Genomic DNA, 17615 nt, shown 5'->3' with positions numbered 1-17615 from the left:
TTTGTGTTCGCCTCACGTTTGTGTTCGCCTCACGTCTGTCTTCCCCTCACGTCTCTCTTCTCAAGGCTTTCCTCAGCTTTGCCGTCTCTTTTTTTTTTCTCTTCCAGTTCCTGCCCCGGCACCAGCAGCTGAGCGAGAGGGTGCGCAAGCGGCTCTACTATGGCTGGGATAAGGACTGCGGCCTGGACAACCTCTCTAGCCCCGTGGCGGGTGAGCGCAGGGGGGGGGAGCGCTGAGGCAATGGGGTCTGGAGGTAGCCCAGGGACCGGGAATGCCAGGCAGCCGCTTCCTCCCCTGTGCCAAATTACCCCCCCCCCGGCTGGCCTCCTCGCTGCAGGCAGCGCAGCAGGAAGGGTGCCAGGGCCTCACAGCCCTCGTTCTCTGTTTTATTGCTCTGTCTGGCCCGCTGCTGCGTGTTTGGCAGTTCGCTGGCATGCAGAGTCCTTCGGGTTGCTTGGCAATGAGGGCTGCATCCCTGTCCCTTCAACAAGTCCTTGCACTCCCTGAAATATTGGGGCAGCGGAGGGATAAGGAGCGGCTGCTGCGTGGTTGTCTTTTCGCCTGCTGATCCAGCGGGGCTTGAGGGAGCAGAAGGAGGCAGCTGGGTTGAGGGTCAGGTGATGGGGGAGAGGGGCCGTCGAGGGGAAGCAGTGGTTTGCTAGAGCACCTTCGCAGTGGGGCCGTGTTGCTGTTTCTGTCAGCTGTGTGGGCACTGCTGGGAGTCATGGTGGCTGACACAGGTAGCGCCACAAGGGCACGAGGCCCTTCCCCGGGGCTGACTTTATGCCCTGGTGCAGGACAGGACTACTCCACGGACACTGCCAGTGTTGGAAGTTCAAAGGGCGCATTCTTGGAAGGCTCTGTTAAGGGCTGTTAACTCTCAAGACCGCCTCTAGCCTAGAAAATGCCTCCACTCCGGCAGCTGGGGGTGGGGAAGACTTGTGGGGAATATCAACGTGGGCTTACAGCCATCCTCTGCTAGCTGCTGTCAAAAAACAGGACGGAGGGGTTCTGGGTCTGTCGTGGTGCAGCTGTGCTGCTGCTACATGGCGAGTTTATGGCACAGCTCTTTAAGTGAGGTAGGAACAATCCTGGGGAGAGCCCAGAGGAGCAGGATGGGCTAGGAAAGGTCTCAGCTGCTGGAGTGATACAGGAAGGAGAGGTGTGGTGTGGTACTTCCCCTGGGGGCTGGAAATACCAGGCTGCTGGAAGGAGCTCTGTTCCCAGCTGTTGTCAGCAGCAAAATGGAGCTGGAGCTGCCTGTCAGAAACGCTCCCTGCAAAGCAGCAGCCTGTGGCGCTGTTAGGGCTGCTCCCAGCTGGTCCTCTCGCAGCGGGAAGCCAGACAGGAGCTGCTGACGCCGTCTGCCAGCAGCCGTCAATCCCCAGCCTTTTTGGTGCCGGAGCACTGAGGCACATCCACAGGTGGTGCAAAACAAGCTGAGAGGAGGAGCTGTGGCGAAGGGAGGCTGTGCAGAGTCCCTGTTGTGGAGAGCGGGATGGGCTGAGGCACAAAAACGTGCGTGGTGACGCTGCCACGCACCTGCCCTCCGCGGGTCCTTGGCACAGAGCCGCCTGTCCTGGCTGCACGCGGGGAGCCGGCTCCTGCGGGAGCCTGTTTGCTGTCACGGCTTCGGGCTTGGCTGATTGGTACCTGCGAAGCCACACGGGAAATGAGGTGTGCCTAAAGCATGCCGTCCTGCCCGGAGTGAGCTCTCACGTGGCAAACAGGAGGCAGCTGGGTGTGCAGGCACACCGCATCCCCGCTTCCGTGCCCTGCTAGTCCCTTTGCGCTCACGGATGCATCGTTCCTTGTAACGGAAACGCTGAGACTCGAGGGGGTAGTGGGGGAAATGGGGAGGGGTGCAGGTGGACGGCGCCGTGTGGGGCTCACCCTCCGTGCTGTTTCTCTGTCCTAGATATCGCTGTGGAGCTGCTGCAGAAAGTGGCTCCCAGCCCTATCCGCAGACTCCAGAAGAAATACGTGTCTCACGTGTCTCGGTAAGAAGCAAAACCTGTCCCTTGCTGTCCTGCGGCAGCGCTGGGAGCTCTGGTTTCACCGTGACTTGCTTCTGTCCCCTGGGCTGGCACTGGCTCTGTGCTTGCACGCTCGTAGACTTTCTCTTGCTGCAGCTGAGGACTGCTGGCATGGAGCAGGCAAGGCTGGGAGGTGCCGCAGCCTTAACTGCCTGTTTGCTGCACCTCGCCGTGCAGCTACGTGGGGAGGGAGCAGTCAAGTTGTGCCACGGTGGCTGGGACCTTTGCAGCCTGTAAATAACTTTTGGGATGGATCCTCCCTTGTCCCCGCAGGGAAGCTTGCATCTCGCCCTGCTCCATGATGCTGGCACTGGTTTATATTGAGAGACTCCGGCACCGGAACCCTGAGTACCTCCAGCAGATCTCATCTTCAGACCTCTTCCTGATCTCCATGGTGAGCAGCGTGGGCCGGGGTGTCAGTGGGTTGGAGGGAGGCCTGCAGGAGTGCAGGGGGAGCTGAAATCCTCTCCTTCGTGCTGTTTTTAGATGGTTGCCAGTAAGTACCTGTACGACGAGGGCGAGGAGGAGGAGGTGTTCAACGACGAGTGGGGAGCAGCAGGGAAGGTGGACGTCCAGACCATGAACACGCTGGAGATGAACTTCCTGAGTGCCATCGTAAGCGGGGCCGTCGCTGTGTCCCCTCGGTTTCACAGAGAGGGGGCAGGAGGTGTTGAGCAGAGCCTGGATTTCTGCCTCTCCCTCAGCCCCACGAGGGGCTGGAGGAGGATGTGTCCAGGTGCTCGGTGGCCTGGTCTGACTGTGCTGACCTGTCGCTGCTGTCCCCGCAGGACTGGAGCCTCTACACAGACCCCCGGGAGCTGTTTGAAGTGCTGAGCTGGCTGGAAGGACGGTAGGTGTAGCCCTGAGCCCCCGGCTCTGCCCCTGCTTGGAGCTATCCCTGCTGCAGCGAAATAAGAAGAGCTCAGGGTGCCCACGAGCCTGCGGTGGGCTCTGCAGCTCCCTTCCGCAGCCGTGGTGCCTTGAGCGGGGTCTTGTCCAAGCCCACCTGGGCTGAAGCTCCTTCAGTAAGGAAGGTCCGTGCCGCATCCATCGTTCCCTTCTTTCCTGCAGCGTGGCAGAGAAGCAGGGCATGTGGCGCGGCTGGTTCACCTACACGGACCTGTGCGTCCTCATGGAGCAGTCCGTGTGGCAGCAAGCGTTGGGCCAGTTCTACCAGCGAGTGGTGAAGGTAGGGCCACAGGGGAGCAGCTGCGTAGGGCCCGGGAAGCGATGGGGCTGGGGTAGGACCTTCTTTTCAACTTCTTAGTTTGGTTTTAGCCGCTGGGGGCTCCGGGCTAACCCTCGGCCTCCCCGCAGCTGGCCTGCCTCCTGGGCGTGGTGTACCTGACCGGCTTCGCGGCTCTCTTCGCCTCCGTCGCCGTGGTGCACCGGGCTGTGTGCACGAGGAGCGCCAGCCCCGCAGCCCTCCGCCCCGCGGTGTTCCCCGTGGGGGGCGGCTGCCAGCTGGGCGCCCGGCCGGCCCCGAACCCCGAGCAGGAGCAGCCCCGGCCCCAGCTGCCCGACGACGTCCCCCCAGGCGGTGGCAGCAGCAGCAGCACCCGCTGCCTGGGGGAGAACGAGACGGCCGAGCAGCCGCGGCGCGGCGGTGTCACGGCCACCGCGCTCTACCTGTGGGGCAGCGTGATGACAGCTCTGTCCTACACGAAAGCACCCGACCTAGCCCCGCACCGGAGCCCTCCGCAAGCCCCCCTTCGGAAAGTACCCAGTGCCTGTGAGAGATCCAACCGTACCGCCCCTGCCGCAGCCCCCCGCCGGCCCGGCCCCTTCGGACTTGACGCGCTGCCGGCCCCTCCGGCGCTGCACTGCCACAGCTGCTCGGCTGCTGCGGGCCCTGCGTGGGCTGCAGCCCCCAACCGCGAGGACTGGCTGGACCCCCTGGGGCTGAGGCAGTGCTCCTTGCACACAGCCCTGGATCTCGGCAGAATCAAGAGCTTTATTTTTCCCAGCTAGGAGCGCAGGGCGGCCCCTCTCCCCTTCCCTCCTAGCGTGGCACAACTCACTTCCTTGCACTTCTGGGATCCCTGATCCCTGGGGCTGCGCGGGGCTCGCGTCCCCGCCTTAATTCCAAACCAGCATTCGTGTGTCCCCCACCCAGGGCAGGGACGTCCTTCACTTAGGGTGCTGCAGAGCTTTGGGGCTGTTGGGACAGGATGGGGCGGAGTTGGGGTGCTGGAGGGTAGCAGCGGGGTGCCCTTGGGCTAGGATGTGGTGAGGGGGCATCGTTACCTCTTCCCATAGCAGGTGGGAGGCCCTCAGTGCAGGGCAGAGGTTGGTGTGTGGCATGTAGGATGCTGGGGCTGTGTTTGTGGGGTGCAGGGGTCAGGGCGGTGACCCCAGTGAGGGCACGGAGCGCTCTGGGAGGAGGTGAGGGGAGAGGAGGCAGAAGGAGGGGGAAGAGAGCAGCCCTACACCAAGCTGCTCCTGCTGGGGCTGCCAGCCACTTCTCAGGAGGGGCAGGGGTCACACCGAGAGGCGGCCCCCACACGGCTGCGCCCCAGGTAAGAGATGTGCCCTGCTGGGCTGGGAGGTGTGCTGGGGCTGAGCTTTGTCCTGTCCCAGGGGCCGCTTGGAAAGCGGGGTGCACCGCGACCCCATCCCAAATCCCAGCTGCCTGCGGCTGCGAGCGGCAGTGCCTGACTGCTCCTCGGGGCGGGGAGATGGCACCTTCCCGCTGAGCAGCCCAGCTCGTTGCACCCCTTCTTTTTACTGTGGATTTTACACCCTGTTTTTCACTCTTTTTGTAGATGCAAATCTCTTCCAATAAAAGTAGTTCTTGCTGTGCACCCGCCGTGTCCCGAGCCCCTCTGCCTCCTTGCCGTGGGTGTGTGCTCACACCAGGCAGATCCTGGCTGCTGGCAAACGAGCTCGGGAGAGCCCAAACGAGCTCGGGAGAGCCCAAGAGGGCCCAGGCTCTGGTGAGGGGGGACAGGAGGGACCTTGGGACTGACGCCTGGGGAAGGCAGGGGTGGTGGCAGACAGAGGAGGTTCCCCGTCCGTGGGAACGCATGGGCTCCGCTGCTCTTTGCTCTCTGCGAGCCCTCCGGTTAATGAGTGAGCAACGAGCGGCGAGGGCTTTGCACGGTCACTGTCGTGGTCACTGCCCTGGGACAAAACACGGGCATCCCCTGCTCCTGCTGCCTGGGGAGCCCTCCCCTCCCTGGGATTTGGGGCCCTCCTGGGAGCACCAAGCCTCCTGCCAGCACAGGGCATGCGGTGGACACACATCAGAGACTTTCCTGGGGCCCATGGAGGGGAAGGTGGAAGCTGGGGATGCACGCGCGGATTTTTAACAGCCCCCAGGGTGCGATGGCAAGGAGGGGCCAGAGCAGGAGAGCCGGGAATGCTGTGCCGGGAGGGACAGCACGGGCAGGGCGGGCTGGAGCTGGAGGATGCTGCTGGGGATACTCTGAGCAGGGATGGACACGGGGGCCTGAGCGAGACGTGGTCAGCTGGCACTGCAGCCATGTCCGGTGTCCTGCCGCCGGGTGGCTGTCACCTGGTCCCATCCCAGTGTGACACTTGCATTCCTGGCCGCGAGGGCAGGTTACTCACCAACTCAGGTTAATGGCTAACCCCGCGGCAGCTCCCGCAGAAGGTGGAAGTTCAGCCCCGTACGGGCTGCGTGGAGTCCTCGGGGGGTGGGACCCTGCCCCACAAGGTGGGTGGCAGCGGGGGGTGGCAGCAGCATGAATGGGGGCCGCCACCGAGCGACTGGGGCCAGGGGCCCTGCTCTCGCGGCCTGCTCCCCGCTGAAGATGTGCTCCTGGGTGCTGAGCTGCTGCTTGGCCCTGCAGGTACGGGGGGACCGCAGCGAGCAGCCGGAGAGATGGGGTGATGGCAGAGGGCTGGGACAAGGATCCTGCTGCACTGAGATTGCTTTGGGATCTGGTCCTGGCGTGCTGGGAGGAGAGGGGACAGCAGGGCAGGCTGTGCACCCACGCAGGGTGCTGTGGCATGGAGCGTCACGGCCACCCATCCTCTTCCCCACGCAGCACCTTGCCGTGCAGGCCTCCCTGCTCTGCACCTTCCACCTGCTCCTGCTGCCTGCCCTGCCCGAGGGGCAGCCAAATGCCCCGGCCACCAGCGAGCTGCTGGCACGCAGCCTCTTTGCCTGCGGTGTCTCCGCGCTGCTGCAGACCTCCCTGGGGAGCCGGTGAGAAAATGGGGAGAGGGGGACGCGGCCCTCGCCTGCAGGGTGATGCCAGGGCAGGGCACGGAGATGTGGGATGCACATCTTGGGATGTGCCGTGGCACGTTTGGGATAGGGGGGTTCTAGCCTCCTCCCGCTCCCATCCCTCGCTCCTCCGGCACCCAGTGTTTGGGGAGACCCCCAAAGCCCCTTTTCCCTCCCTGACGTGCCCTTGCCGTCCCCCTCCCCAGGCTGCCGCTGGTTCAAATCCCATCGTTCGAGTACCTGGTCCCAGCCGTGGTGCTGAGCTCCCACCTGTCCCGCACGGACAGGAACGGTGAGTGCAGCCCCGGGGCCTTCTCCCCGCACCTTGTAGGGCCGTGTCTGTGCCCGGGGCCACAAATGCAAGACTGGGGGCCTGGAGCCACCTTCCCAGGGTACGGGCTTGCAGGGGCAGGGATGCTGTGCTGGCCCTTCCCCAGCCAGCAGCCGCCGTGCTGCGTCCTCTTGGGCCTGGTGCTCTGCAGGCTTTGTGCCGGGTGGGCTCCCAGTGTCCACACACCTCGCATCCCTCCTAAATTCCCTTCCAGGCACAGCTGTGGCCATCGCTTGCCCTGCGCCCCACTGCACCGTCACGGGGAGCCAGGCTGCCTCTCTGCGAGAGGTGGGTGCTGCTGGGAACCCATCCCGCTCCCCCTGCACCCCAGTTTCACCCCAGCCCCTTTCCCAGCCCTGCCACGGGGTTGCTGTGAACAGGGGGGCAAAGCTGCACATGGGTTCCCCGACACTTGGAGTAAGCAGGGCTGGAGCACAGGGAACGCGTGGTCTTACTGGGGTGACTGGGAGGGACTGGGGTGCTCTCCACGTGTCCTGCCCCACGGGTCTCATCCTTTTCCCCCCCGCAGGTCTCCGGAGCCGTGGTGGTGTCCGGGCTGACCCAGCTGGCTCTGGGGATGTCGGGCGTGTGTGGCTGGGCAGCACGGCGCTGCGGGCCCATGGTGCTGGCCCCCAGCCTCTCCATCATCGGGCTGTCCGCCTACAAGGAGGCCGCCTTCCTCTGCTCCGCGAGCTGGGGGGTAGCGCTGCTGTACGTCAGCCCGGGGGCCGCCCCGATGGGCAGCCCTGGGCGCTCCCCTTCGCCGAGGGAACGGGGCGTCCCCGTGGTGCATGGCACGCATTTGGGGCCCCATCATCTGTGGCACCGCTGTGCTCCTCTTCCTAGGCTCATGCTCCTCACCGTCACCTTCTCCCAGCACCTGGGCTCCTGCCGCCTGCCCTTCTGCGCCTGGCCCCATGCCCCGGGGGGCTCCGTGGAGCCGGCCGTCCCCACCCTGCGCACACTCTCGGTACGGCTGCTGGCAGCTCCGCTCCTCTCGCTGTGCGCAGGCTGCTTTCTGATCCCGTAAGGGCTGGGTGGGACCCGGTGGACACGGAGCTGAACAGGGCGCAGGGGGAAAAGGCAGGGAGTGGGGAGAGCTGGTGCAGTTCCTGGGGTCCTGTGCTGGAGCAGCAGAGCCTGGGATTCCCAGAGCAGAGCTTCCCACGAGGGGCAAGGGGGGATTTGGCGCAGCTCCTTGGGGAGGTGATGGGGCAGCGGCCTCTTGACTGGGGCACAGCAAGCAGGGGGATGGCCAGGGTGAGCAGGGGAGGAAGGGCCCCCCCTGCTCAGCCTCTCCTTGCTGCCTTGCAGGTGCTGCTCCCCTTCGCTGCCGTCTGCATCGTCTGTGCCATCCTCCAGCACCTCCGCGTCCCCTGGGACCCGGCCACAGCAGGCTTTCCCTGGGCTAACAGCACCTTTCGCCCCCCTTGGCTCCAGCTGCCCTATTCAGGTGGGGTGGTGGCCGGGCTGGGCGAGGCCGTTGCGCCTGGGCAATGTCACCTGTCCCCTCTCCTCCGCCGCAGGCGAGTGGCCGCTGCTCACCCCCCGGGCGCTGGCGGTGGGCATCGCCATGGCCGTCGGCTGCAGCGTGAGCTCGGTGGGCTGCTACGTGCTCTGCGGGAGGCTGCTGCGGGCCCCCCGGCCGCCCCAACACGCCTGCAACCGGGGGCTGTGCGCCGAGGGGCTGGGCAGCCTCCTGGCCGGGCTGCTGGGCGCCACGGGGGGAACGGCCGCCAGCATCGCCAACACCTGCGCCGGCGGCCTCACGCAGGTAGGGCTGGGGGGCAAGGGAGCAGGGGGTGCAGGGGGGCTGCCGCTGCTGCAGCCTGGATCCAGCCCCCAGGATGGAAGGGGAGGTGTATGGCAGGGTGTGCTCCCCATCCTCACCCTCCCTCCTCGGCGCCAGGACGGCTCTCGCCTCTCGGTGCAGGTCAGCGCGCTGGCGTGCGTGGCGCTGGGCATGTCCCCGAGGCTGGCAGGGCTCCTCGCCCGCATCCCGCTGGCGGTGCACGGTACGTGTCCTCCGCTCCCTCCGCCCTACGGAGCACCGGGCCGTGCCCTCGTCCCTCCTGACCCCTGCCCCGTGCAGGTGGGGTGCTCTGCGTCACCTACGCTGTGGCCGTGGGCACGGGGATCTCCTACTTCCAGCACGCCGACATCGACTCCGGGAGGAACATCTTCATCGTCGGCTTCACCATGTTCATGGCGCTGCTGGTGCCGCGGTGGCTCGGCGCGGCTCCGGCACACTTGGCCACAGGTAGTGGGGGCGTTCCCCAGGGCTGGCAAAGCCTCAGCCCCGGGGGATGGCAGCCACACGTCCCCAGTGTGCGTTGAGCCCCTGGCTCTGTGACCTCTCCCGTCCCTTCCCTGCTGCTGGGGTGGGATGTCCCGGGTCATTCTGGCCGTGTCCCTGCAGGCTGGGTGCCCCTGGACCTCCTCTTCCTCTCTCTGCTCACGGTTCCTGTCTTTTTAACTGGCTTCTTGTCCTTCTTCCTGGAGAACACGGTCTCAGGTGAGGGGATGCTCTGGGTGCTGCGGCGTGCCCCCGATACCCTGCGACCAGTCCCTTGGGGACACCCCCCCCCGGCCTCCGAGCACTGCCAGGACGGGGATGGGCAGGGCGGGTGCAGCGGGGAAGGACTCCCATGGCCCTGCTTGCAGGAACCCCGGAGGAGCGAGGGCTGCCGCAGAAAACCGGGGCTGGCGATGGAGAGAGGGGCGAAGCCAGCCCCGTGTACGGGCTACCCGCCAGGCTGAGGAGGCTGCTGCCCTCCTGCAAAGCCTTCCCCTGCTGCTTCCTCTGCCCGGGGCGTGAGGAGGAGGAGGAGGAGAAGGAAGAGGAGAAGGAGGAGGAGGAGGATGAAGAGGATGGCTGCCGTGCGGCCGAGGAGGGGACTGCTCCTGCAGGGGAAGGGACACGGCTGCTCCTGAAGCCCGGCACCGGGGAGGCGCAGGACGGACAGCCAAGCCAGGCGGAGATGCTTGCATGGCACACGGGGGCCTGACCCGGGGGGGGGGGGACACCTCTTGGGGACCTGAGCCGTCCCTCCAAGGCAGCTCGAAAGCCTCTCCGCTCAATTTCTGAAGCCTCAGGAGAGACCTGCACTTTCACACTCCCGTCACGGACCTCATTTCCCTGCTTCGGAGGGGAGCTATAAAAACCTTCAACCAACTTTGCCCTGGGGGTTTCCTTTCCAGCCAGGGATCCGTCTTCACCCCGTGGACGCTGTCACCTTACGGATGCTGCTGGGGAAGGGCTCAGTGCTTTGGGCAGCCCCAAAGAGGCCCAGCCTCTGCCTTCCTGCCAGCACCTTGTACGGCAGGGCGAGACACCCAGGGCGAGGCAATACCCCTTGGGTACCCGTGCCAGGGTGCTGGGGTCTGGGGGGGGCACAGCACAGGGTTTTGCTGCTCATCTCCCACACCACCCAGCCTGCTCCCAAAGTCGGCCACCCAGCCAGGTGCACGGTGCCACCGCCTGGCTCTGCTGTGCGAGGGATGGAGCCCCCCATGCACCCGGAGCCCAGCACCAAGACGTTCCTTAACAGCAGCGGCGCAAGCCGAAGCGGGGAAGCCTTGCACCCCACAGCTCTTTGCGCAGGGTGGGAGCTGCAGAGCTGCCACGGGCTCCTCTCCCCTCCCACGGCCACGCATCCAGGCCCTGACCGTCCCGGGGGAGCGGCGAGCCGTGCCCGTTTTCCCGTGCCGGTGACAAGCGTGGCCTGACGCGTCCCGGCGTGCACCGGCCGCTGGCAGCGCGGAAGAGAGCAGCATGCTGGGAGCCGTAGTCTGCCCCTCGCCTCCGGCCCGGCCTCGCTCGGCTCTGCAAAGCCGTCTCCCCACGGCTCTGGGCTGCCTGCTCCTCTTCTCCTCGGGTAACGGCACCTGCAGAGCCCCGGTGCCCCAAATCTCCCCCCCCCCCAGGGCACCCGCTCCCCCCAGGCAGAGCAGGGTGCTGTGAGCTGCAGGGGTGCTTGTGCTGAGCTGGGCTGGGAGCTGCCTGCACCCTGCTCCCCAAAATGCCTGCCCCAGCAGAGCTGCGTGTCCCCGGGCTGTGGGGAGGGGGGTGGCATCGAGGAGGGGGTGGCAGGGACCGAGGGTCCCTGCGAGGCCACCCTGCGGAGTGGGCTGGGGGTGAGGCAGAGACCTGTTTGATCTCTTGCAGATGGAGGGCTCCGAGGAGCTGGAGAGCAGGCTCCTGACCCAGCCCTGGGCTTCTGTTTGCTTTGGCGAGTCTGCTCTGATTGCCAAAGCTTGCTTCGGGGACACTGGCTACGTCCTGCTGCTCTCCGACCTCAGCAGCGTCTGGTACGAGAGTGCCGACGCGGAGGCTGTGGGGCAAAGGTCCAAGGTGAGTGTCTGGGACGTCCAGGGACCTCCTTTCCTCCTCACACCAGCTGACGGCCCGGCACAAACTGCTTGCTGGCACAACAGCCCTCAGGTCCAGCAGGGCTAGGGTGCACACACCCGGCCCGGGGCAGGCCCCACACGGCTGTGCCCCAGCACCATCCCCCTGCCCGGCCCAGCACCCTCCTTGCAGAACGGCCGGGCTGTTGTGCATGCCCTGCACACCCGTTTCACTTGTGGGCTGGATGGGAAGCAGCTTTCCCAGCTCCAGCAGGTCAGAACAAGGCTGCCTCGGCTCCCAGCCAGCCTGTGGCATGGAGGCATGCAGGGAGTTCTGCTAGTGGGGACCACTGCACCCTGCCCAACACCCAGACCTCGGGGTTTTCCAGGGTTCAGCTCTCCGGGGCCCCGCTGAACTTGCCTTGCCTTTCCCCAGGAGCTGAACAAGCGGCTGACAGCCCACGTCTCCTCCTTCCTGCACCGCTTGGCCAACCTCATGTCCCCCTTGCTGGCCGGGCAGCCCGACACCACCACCTCCTTCTCCTGCCAGCGCACCGCTGGCGGGCTCAGCCTGCGGGTGAAGAGCGAGCTCTCGGGCCTGCCCTTCTACTGGGACTTCCACTGCTGCCCCGCGCCCGTGGAGATGGTGAGATGACCTGCGGGGGCTCTGGGAAGGTGCCCGGCGCCAGCTCCACTTGCTGGTGCCCCAGCAGGAGAGCCGAGCCCCCCTAGGAGCACCCCACCGGGCTGCAGCTCCGGGTGACCGGGACCGAGCCTGCAGACCCGGGACCCATCCCCAAGAGGGCTCCCGGCCCCCCGAGACCATCCCCGGGAGGGTTCTGGGCCCCCCGGGGCCGTGCGCCCTGCGCGCACCAGAGGGCGCCCGGCACCCGCCGTACCGCGCCGGGCTCCGCGGCCAGAGCCAGGGCTCCGCGGGGCTCCCGGGCCGGGGAACGTGGGCAGGGGGCGGCTGTGGGGCTGTGGGGCCTGGGCGGAGGTGGGCTGCAATGGGGGGCTGCAGCCTGCGTGAGCCCTAACGGGGGAACCCCTTCTGCTCTCGGTCGCACTTCCTTGGGAGGGTTTCTCCTCTCCCTCCAGCTGCAGTGCGACATCTCACGTCCTGGTTTTTGCCTGCTTCCTGTGTAGGAACGTGGCTTGGGGTGCACAGAGCGGTGGGGAGGCTTTGGGTGGGCCTGCTGAGGGCTAGGGGACATGCAGGGGGGCTTTCTGCCTCCCGCTGCATCCCAAGGGGTATGTGGAGCATTGCCACCGCACCCTGTCCCCACTGGGCTCTTCCCCTGCTGCAGCCCCCGGCCGTGAAGTTGAGGATGGAGGGATGTGGGGCTGGGATGGAGGGACGTGTCCTTCAGCCTCCTGCCTCCCTTCTCACACCTTTGGACCCCCCTAGGTGTCCCGCCACCTCGTGCGGCCCCTGATTCGGATGAGCCTGGCGCTGCAGTACCAGGTGCAGGAGCTGAGCTCCCTGCTGCTTCAGAAGGATGCTGAGATCGAGGACTACAGGGAGAGCGGGGCCGCTCTGAGCAGAGGTGAGGAGGGACACCCGGGTGAAGCGCGGAGCGAGCAGCGAGCTGGCATGCTCTGCTCCCCCTGGCTATCACCCAGCCGGGCTTGTGTTTCATCTCCAGCCGCTCCGGCAGCAAGACGGTAGCCAGGAGGCTGGGGAGCAGCCCCTGGGGAGAGCGCGGGGAGGAGCAGCCCTTGACCGGTAGCCGGAGGACTTGGGGAGTCGCCAAGGGGCTCTCCACTTTGCTGAGAGCACCTGGCTGCTCCCCAGGAGCCTGCACTGATGCCAGCAGGGGCTGGCCCTGGAGCCGAGTCAGGCTCCTTCCCGCAGGCAGCAGCTCCTGGAGAGCAACCAGAGGCTCCCGGCTCCGCGCTGCTGGAAGCACAGCTGTGTGCGTGGGCCCCCGGCCAGCGCACAGCCCCGTGCTGCCAGCGGGGATGGGCAGGCAGAAGCCCCCTCCTGTAGGATGTGGGTCAGGTCCTGCCACCCCCCCAGATGCCCCCTGTCCCCGAGGGTGGCCGGAGGCACTGGAGCTGCCCCAGTGATGCTGGTGGCCCGGTGGTCTCTCTTGTCTCTCTCGTCCCTTTGCTGAGCAGAGCTGGCCAGGTGCTTCTCCAGACAGCATCTTTGCAGTGACGGGGTAAAAGTGATGCTCTGGATGAGGCAGAGCGAGGTATAACAGTGGGTTGGCCCTGTCCTGCTCCAGAAGCTGGGAGAAGGCACCAAAATACGATCATCACCTCCTGCCAGGGCAGAAACCACCCTCTGGGGATGCAGGGCTGCTACGGAGGAGCAGCTTGAAGGGAGTCCCCGTGGGCTGGGGGAGGTGAAGGTGGGCCGGGAGGTCTGGCCAGCCCTGCCCGGGCTGATGCCCGCTCTCCCTTGCAGACCGCCTGCGGACAGAGCCCTTCCAGGAGGAGGCGTTTCTGCAGAGCTTCATGGCCGGGGTAAGGAGCGGTGCCCGTCCTCTGGCCGAGGCGTCGTGGGGAGCACCAGCAGCACCAGCACGAGCTGTGCCGGGCTGGACGGGGAGCACTGGGGGGTGGCTGGACTCGGCTGGAGAGGGGCGATGCTCACGGGTCTTGCGCAGCCAGCTACCCGCAGAGCTTCTAAAAATGAGGGACGGTCCCGCTCTTACGCGAGAGGGACAGCATCCAGCACAGGCAGCTTTCGCTTCCCCCTGGTTATGATGGATAGAGACGAATTCGTTGCTGGACTGGAACCTGGAGGTTGCCTAGGGACCGATGATCACGACCAGATTACATTCACCCTGGGCAAAGAAAGGACATTCCTAAACAGTAATTTATATCCTCCACGCTTTGAAAGGGCTAATTTCCCAAAGCGGGGGAAATTATGAGTGAAATCAGCTCGGAGGAAACATTTAGATAGAAAAATGTGAATGAAAATTGTGAGCTCTTTCAGAAGAATCCCAGCAGCCACAAAAAGCCACAATTCCACAATCAAGAAAGAGGGCAGCGCTGGCCGAAAGCCCGTTCTGGTTCAGCGGCGAAGTGAAGGTAGCAATTAGAAATAAAAGAGCAGTTTATAACAAATGGGAGAGCGGGAGTAGATAGCAATCAATATAAATTAGAAATTATGAAGTGTAGAAAATGGATAACAGAAGCTAAAGGCATCGGGGAAAAAATCACGGCGAAGGGCGGGAGGAAAGGGTTTTATTTAGTGCATGAGGAGAAAACCCCAAAGTCTGGGGAAGGGCTAAGCCTATTAGCAGCTGGCGGAGGCGAGGTGATGGATACTGAGGCAGACATGGCAGAAGTGCTCGGTAAATGTCCCCGTGCCATCGCTGGAGGGATGCGGGCGGCCGTGCCGGTATCGGGGGGTGATGAAACATCTTTGTCCGGGAGATGGGTGAATGACATCTGCTAAAGATGAAATTGGGCTCAAAGCTCGGAGCCCTCCAGGGGCTGGGAGGGTGCTGGGCATGGGAGGGGGCGCTCGGTGGTGCTGGGGGCTCGTCTCAGGGGATGTGGAGCTCCTGTGGAAGAGGAGAGGAGACGATCTAATTAGCTCTGTGAAGCGGGCAGGTGTTTCAGGGCCACCGCGTGATTTTGTACTCGGTTTGCGAGCTGCAGAAAGGAGCAGGAAGAGGGGCTGGAGGGGCAGGGGTCCCTCTGAGCGGGGCGCTGGGAAGGCTGCCACCGGCTCCCGCGCCTGGGTCTTAAAAAAGACACCGGGCAACGAGCGCGGAGTCACAGGAATGAGCTGAGGGCTGGAGAGAGAGCCTGGCACCGGGGGACTTGGAAGGGAAGAGCTCCGTCTAGCTTATCAGGAGGAAAATTGAGAGGCGCCTTGATTGCAGTGCGTGAGGGTCTTTACAAGGGGAAAACGCTGGTTAGCGAAGGGCTCCCTTTAATCTGGCCAAGAGCAGCAGGAGGCGAGCCAGGCGCTGCGAGCCGGAGCCAGGCAATTTCCAGCGAGGGCGCAGGCACATGGTTTTGCTTCCGAGGGCGATTAGCGACTGGGACGCGCTCCCAAGGGCAGCGGTTGCATCTCCATCTCTTGATGTCTCCAAAAGCGGGCCGGGAGCCCGCTGGGAAGAGAACCAAGATGCTGGGCTCGGTATTGGGGTGCGTGCGGTTAGACGCCAGCGGCCAGGAGGTCAGAGGGAGAGCTCCGCTCGTCCTCCCGGCCCTTCCCTCCCTGCCATGCAAGCTGCAGATGTTCGACGAAGGAGCAGCGGGTGGCGGGGCGCAGGGCTGGCGGGACGCAGGATCGGGCTCTGCTGCTTCGCTTGCAGCCTGGGAAAGCACTTCCCAAACCGAGGTCGCATCCCCGCCCTGGAGAGGAAAGGCCCTGCGCCCGGGGCCCTCCCGCGCGCCTTCCACATGCCCTTTTTCACGGGGCCTGCCATCGCTCTCCCGTCCAGGGAGTTTTAACTAATCGCGGGGAGTTTTCCAGCAAAGCCCTGGGAATATTTATATGTTTAGGAAACGACGCTTTCACACACGCAGTTTTTTTGGCAAGGGTTCACTGCTGAGCAGCTGCCTGGGCTCAGGCAGTGCTGGAGGGAGAGCGGCGGCCGCGCGCGAGGAGAGGCAAAGCCGGCAGCTTTTATTGGCAAGCCCGGGGGCTCGTGCGGGAGGGGAAGAGCAGGCAGCCGGAGAGGGCTCAGCGCCTCCCAGCAGCACAGGGCCCGGCAGGTCCGGGCCAATTTGTCCCTGGATATCCCCGTGAGCTGCAGATCCCTCAGGGCACGCAGGGTGCCCAGGAGCAGCACAGGTTCCCCAGCACATCGCCAGGCTCCAGCGTTCGGCTGTGCAGGATTTAGCAGGGGAATTTTCCTCCCCTAGGAGTTCTGGGACCCAGGTGATGCCTGCCCGTGGTCCAGCTCTGAGCGGGGTCAGCGGCAGGGGGTCTGCCAGCACCGTGTGCCCGGCGAGGACAGGGACAGGCACATCGGGGACTGTGCCCGTGGTGACGAGGGTTGTGTCGGATGCTTTGGCTCGGCCATACGGCAATGGAAACCGCTGGGATAAACTCTCAGATACGATCAGTTCAAATATAGCCCCCTCGCCCCAGGATGCTTCACCCTGTGTATTTTTATCTCCCGTGGCCGGTGGATGCTCACCCTGGGGTGGATGCTCCGCACCTCCGGCCGCCCCGTGCACTTGGCTTGCAGCGCAGGGCCCCGGCAAACAGGACGTGGAAGGTTCACGGGTCGGCCTGGCCCGGCGAGGAGGAGGATGTGCCATCAAAACAAGCAACGCTGGAGAGGAAGACAAACAAACACCGGCTTCCAGCGTGGCCGAGGGCGAGCAGGAGCCCCGGGCTGGGGCTGGCGGGGCGGCGGGGCTGACGTCAGGGAGCGCGGGGGTCAGTGCCCCGTCTCATTGTTCCCTCCTGGAGCTGGGGTGGGCCGGGTGCCCGTCCCCATCCCGCAGGGGACAGGGGCGCAGGGGCAGGTGGAAGGCAGCCGGGGCGGGTGGGTGCCCGCCGGGGCCATTGGCTCCCTGCTGCTCGGTGCCGCCGGGTGCAGCCCGGCACCTGCCTGCGCTCTGCCTGCCCGCACCGCGCTGCCTCTCCCTTTTAACGGGAGCTAAAAATAAGCCCGGGGAGAGGAGCAGCCGCCGTCTGCCCGCGGGTGACGGCAGCGGTGGGCCACGCGGTGGGCAGGGCGGGGACGGCGTCCATCCCGCAAACCCACGCCAGCCCCGTGCGGTGGGGCGGCGGCGGAGGAAGCGGCCTTTTGGCTCCTTCCGACGAGGGATGGTTTTAATTAGCGCAAGGTAGCTGCGGCTCTGCAGCTGCCACCGGGCTAGAGGGAGGCCGGTGGCATGGGCACGATGTGGGGCGCGGGGCCGGGGCTCGCACGCGTGGTGCAGGGCACGGGGTTCTGCGTGGGACCAGGAAGGGGCTGGCGGCCACGGCTCTGCATTAGCAGGGCCAAGCACTGCAAAAGCCACACAGGCTGGGCTCGGAGCAGAGCTGGGAGCGTGGGGCTGGCTCCTGGGATGAGTGAGCAAACCCTCACGTGCAGCCAAGCCTCGGCACGGCGCTCATCATCGCGCAAAAGCCAGCACCGACGTGTGCACGGGGCAGAGCGCAGCATCCCATTTCCCAGCGCAGGGGCTGGGGTCGCACCCCTGGGCGCTGCGCACCCATCCCCGGGCAGCGGGATCAGTGGCCTTTTGGGGTGAGTGCGGGCACCCAGTGCTGCCTGCGGGCCGGCCGCTGCGTGGGCACCGGGCCCTCCCCACGCGTTTGCCGCGGAGGCACGTGGCGGGCGGCGGGGCAGCTTTATTTATTTATTTGCTTAGGCGGAATCAGGTGAGGGGGGCCGCGGCCAGGGCGCGCTCTCCGGGCTGCCGCCGGCAACCACAGCCCGCTTACACAAGCAGTGAGTCAGTGGAGCTGCACGCTGCTAAAACCAGACTGGCAACGGGCGCCCCGGGGCAGCAGGCTGCCCGAAATAGCGCCCAGACCGTGGGCAAGGAACAAACCCCCCCGCAGCGGGGCCGATTGCTCCATCTGCCCGTCCTGCCCCGGGGATGGGCATCACCTGCTGGCTTGTCTGGGGCTGGAGGGCCGGGTCAGCACCGCTGTGGCCACCTTCCCTGGGGCACGGCGTGGCTGTGTGGCACGGGCAGGAACCCTCCTTTGCCTGATGGGGTCTTCCTCATCTGCTCTGCGCCGGGTCGTGCCGTGGCACGCTGTGAA

General features: G+C 65.5%; 4 protein-coding genes across 4 annotated transcripts in view; 3 read left to right on the top strand and 1 right to left on the bottom strand.

The window, feature by feature from the left end:
- The window catches only part of CNPPD1 (cyclin Pas1/PHO80 domain containing 1), a 5273-nt gene extending 793 nt beyond the window's left edge, over positions 1 to 4480 (top strand). The window contains exons 2-8 of the mRNA XM_035330948.1: positions 77 to 210; positions 1919 to 2000; positions 2310 to 2430; positions 2523 to 2651; positions 2825 to 2886; positions 3108 to 3225; positions 3354 to 4480. Of these exons, the coding sequence (XP_035186839.1) occupies positions 77 to 210; positions 1919 to 2000; positions 2310 to 2430; positions 2523 to 2651; positions 2825 to 2886; positions 3108 to 3225; positions 3354 to 4007 (1300 nt within the window). The 3' untranslated portion in view covers positions 4008 to 4480. The remainder of the gene's footprint in view (positions 1 to 76; positions 211 to 1918; positions 2001 to 2309; positions 2431 to 2522; positions 2652 to 2824; positions 2887 to 3107; positions 3226 to 3353) is intronic.
- Positions 1 to 12811, bottom strand: part of RETREG2 (reticulophagy regulator family member 2) — a 25691-nt gene extending 12880 nt beyond the window's left edge. The window contains exon 1 of the mRNA XM_035330986.1: positions 12790 to 12811. The gene's annotated coding sequence lies outside the window, so the exon portion shown is untranslated. The remainder of the gene's footprint in view (positions 1 to 12789) is intronic.
- On the top strand, positions 5813 to 9726 carry SLC23A3 (solute carrier family 23 member 3). The gene is made up of 11 exons (XM_035330947.1): positions 5813 to 6210; positions 6438 to 6523; positions 6777 to 6850; positions 7092 to 7273; positions 7409 to 7532; positions 7877 to 8015; positions 8089 to 8336; positions 8472 to 8577; positions 8655 to 8822; positions 8982 to 9077; positions 9227 to 9726. Exons 1-11 carry the CDS (start codon positions 5813 to 5815, stop codon positions 9568 to 9570), a joined length of 1965 nt encoding a protein of 654 aa, XP_035186838.1. The 3' UTR covers positions 9571 to 9726.
- The window catches only part of NHEJ1 (non-homologous end joining factor 1), a 33018-nt gene continuing 25607 nt past the window's right edge, over positions 10205 to 17615 (top strand). The window contains exons 1-5 of the mRNA XM_035330989.1: positions 10205 to 10440; positions 10731 to 10916; positions 11349 to 11558; positions 12321 to 12459; positions 13326 to 13384. Coding sequence (XP_035186880.1) covers positions 10731 to 10916; positions 11349 to 11558; positions 12321 to 12459; positions 13326 to 13384 — 594 coding nt within the window. The 5' untranslated portion in view covers positions 10205 to 10440. The remainder of the gene's footprint in view (positions 10441 to 10730; positions 10917 to 11348; positions 11559 to 12320; positions 12460 to 13325; positions 13385 to 17615) is intronic.

This window comes from Oxyura jamaicensis, chromosome 7 (assembly GCF_011077185.1).
Source record: "Oxyura jamaicensis isolate SHBP4307 breed ruddy duck chromosome 7, BPBGC_Ojam_1.0, whole genome shotgun sequence".
In the NCBI taxonomy this organism is placed as follows: Eukaryota; Metazoa; Chordata; class Aves; order Anseriformes; family Anatidae; genus Oxyura; species Oxyura jamaicensis.
The sequence above is the reverse complement of the archived record's forward strand: the minus strand, read 5'-3'. Positions and strand labels throughout refer to the sequence as shown.

What these genes read in the sequence shown, in the direction of transcription:
- SLC23A3 (XM_035330947.1), top strand. Translation starts at nt 5,813, where the DNA reads ATGTGCTCCTGGGTGCTGAGCTGCTGCTTGGCCCTGCAGGTACGGGGG. An exon ending in GTCCCGCACGGACAGGAACG is followed by an intron (nt 6,524 to 6,776) that starts GTGAGTGCAGCC and finishes ATTCCCTTCCAG; the next exon opens with GCACAGCTGTGGCCATCGCT. An exon ending in AGCTGGGGGGTAGCGCTGCT is followed by an intron (nt 7,274 to 7,408) that starts GTACGTCAGCCC and finishes TCCTCTTCCTAG; the next exon opens with GCTCATGCTCCTCACCGTCA.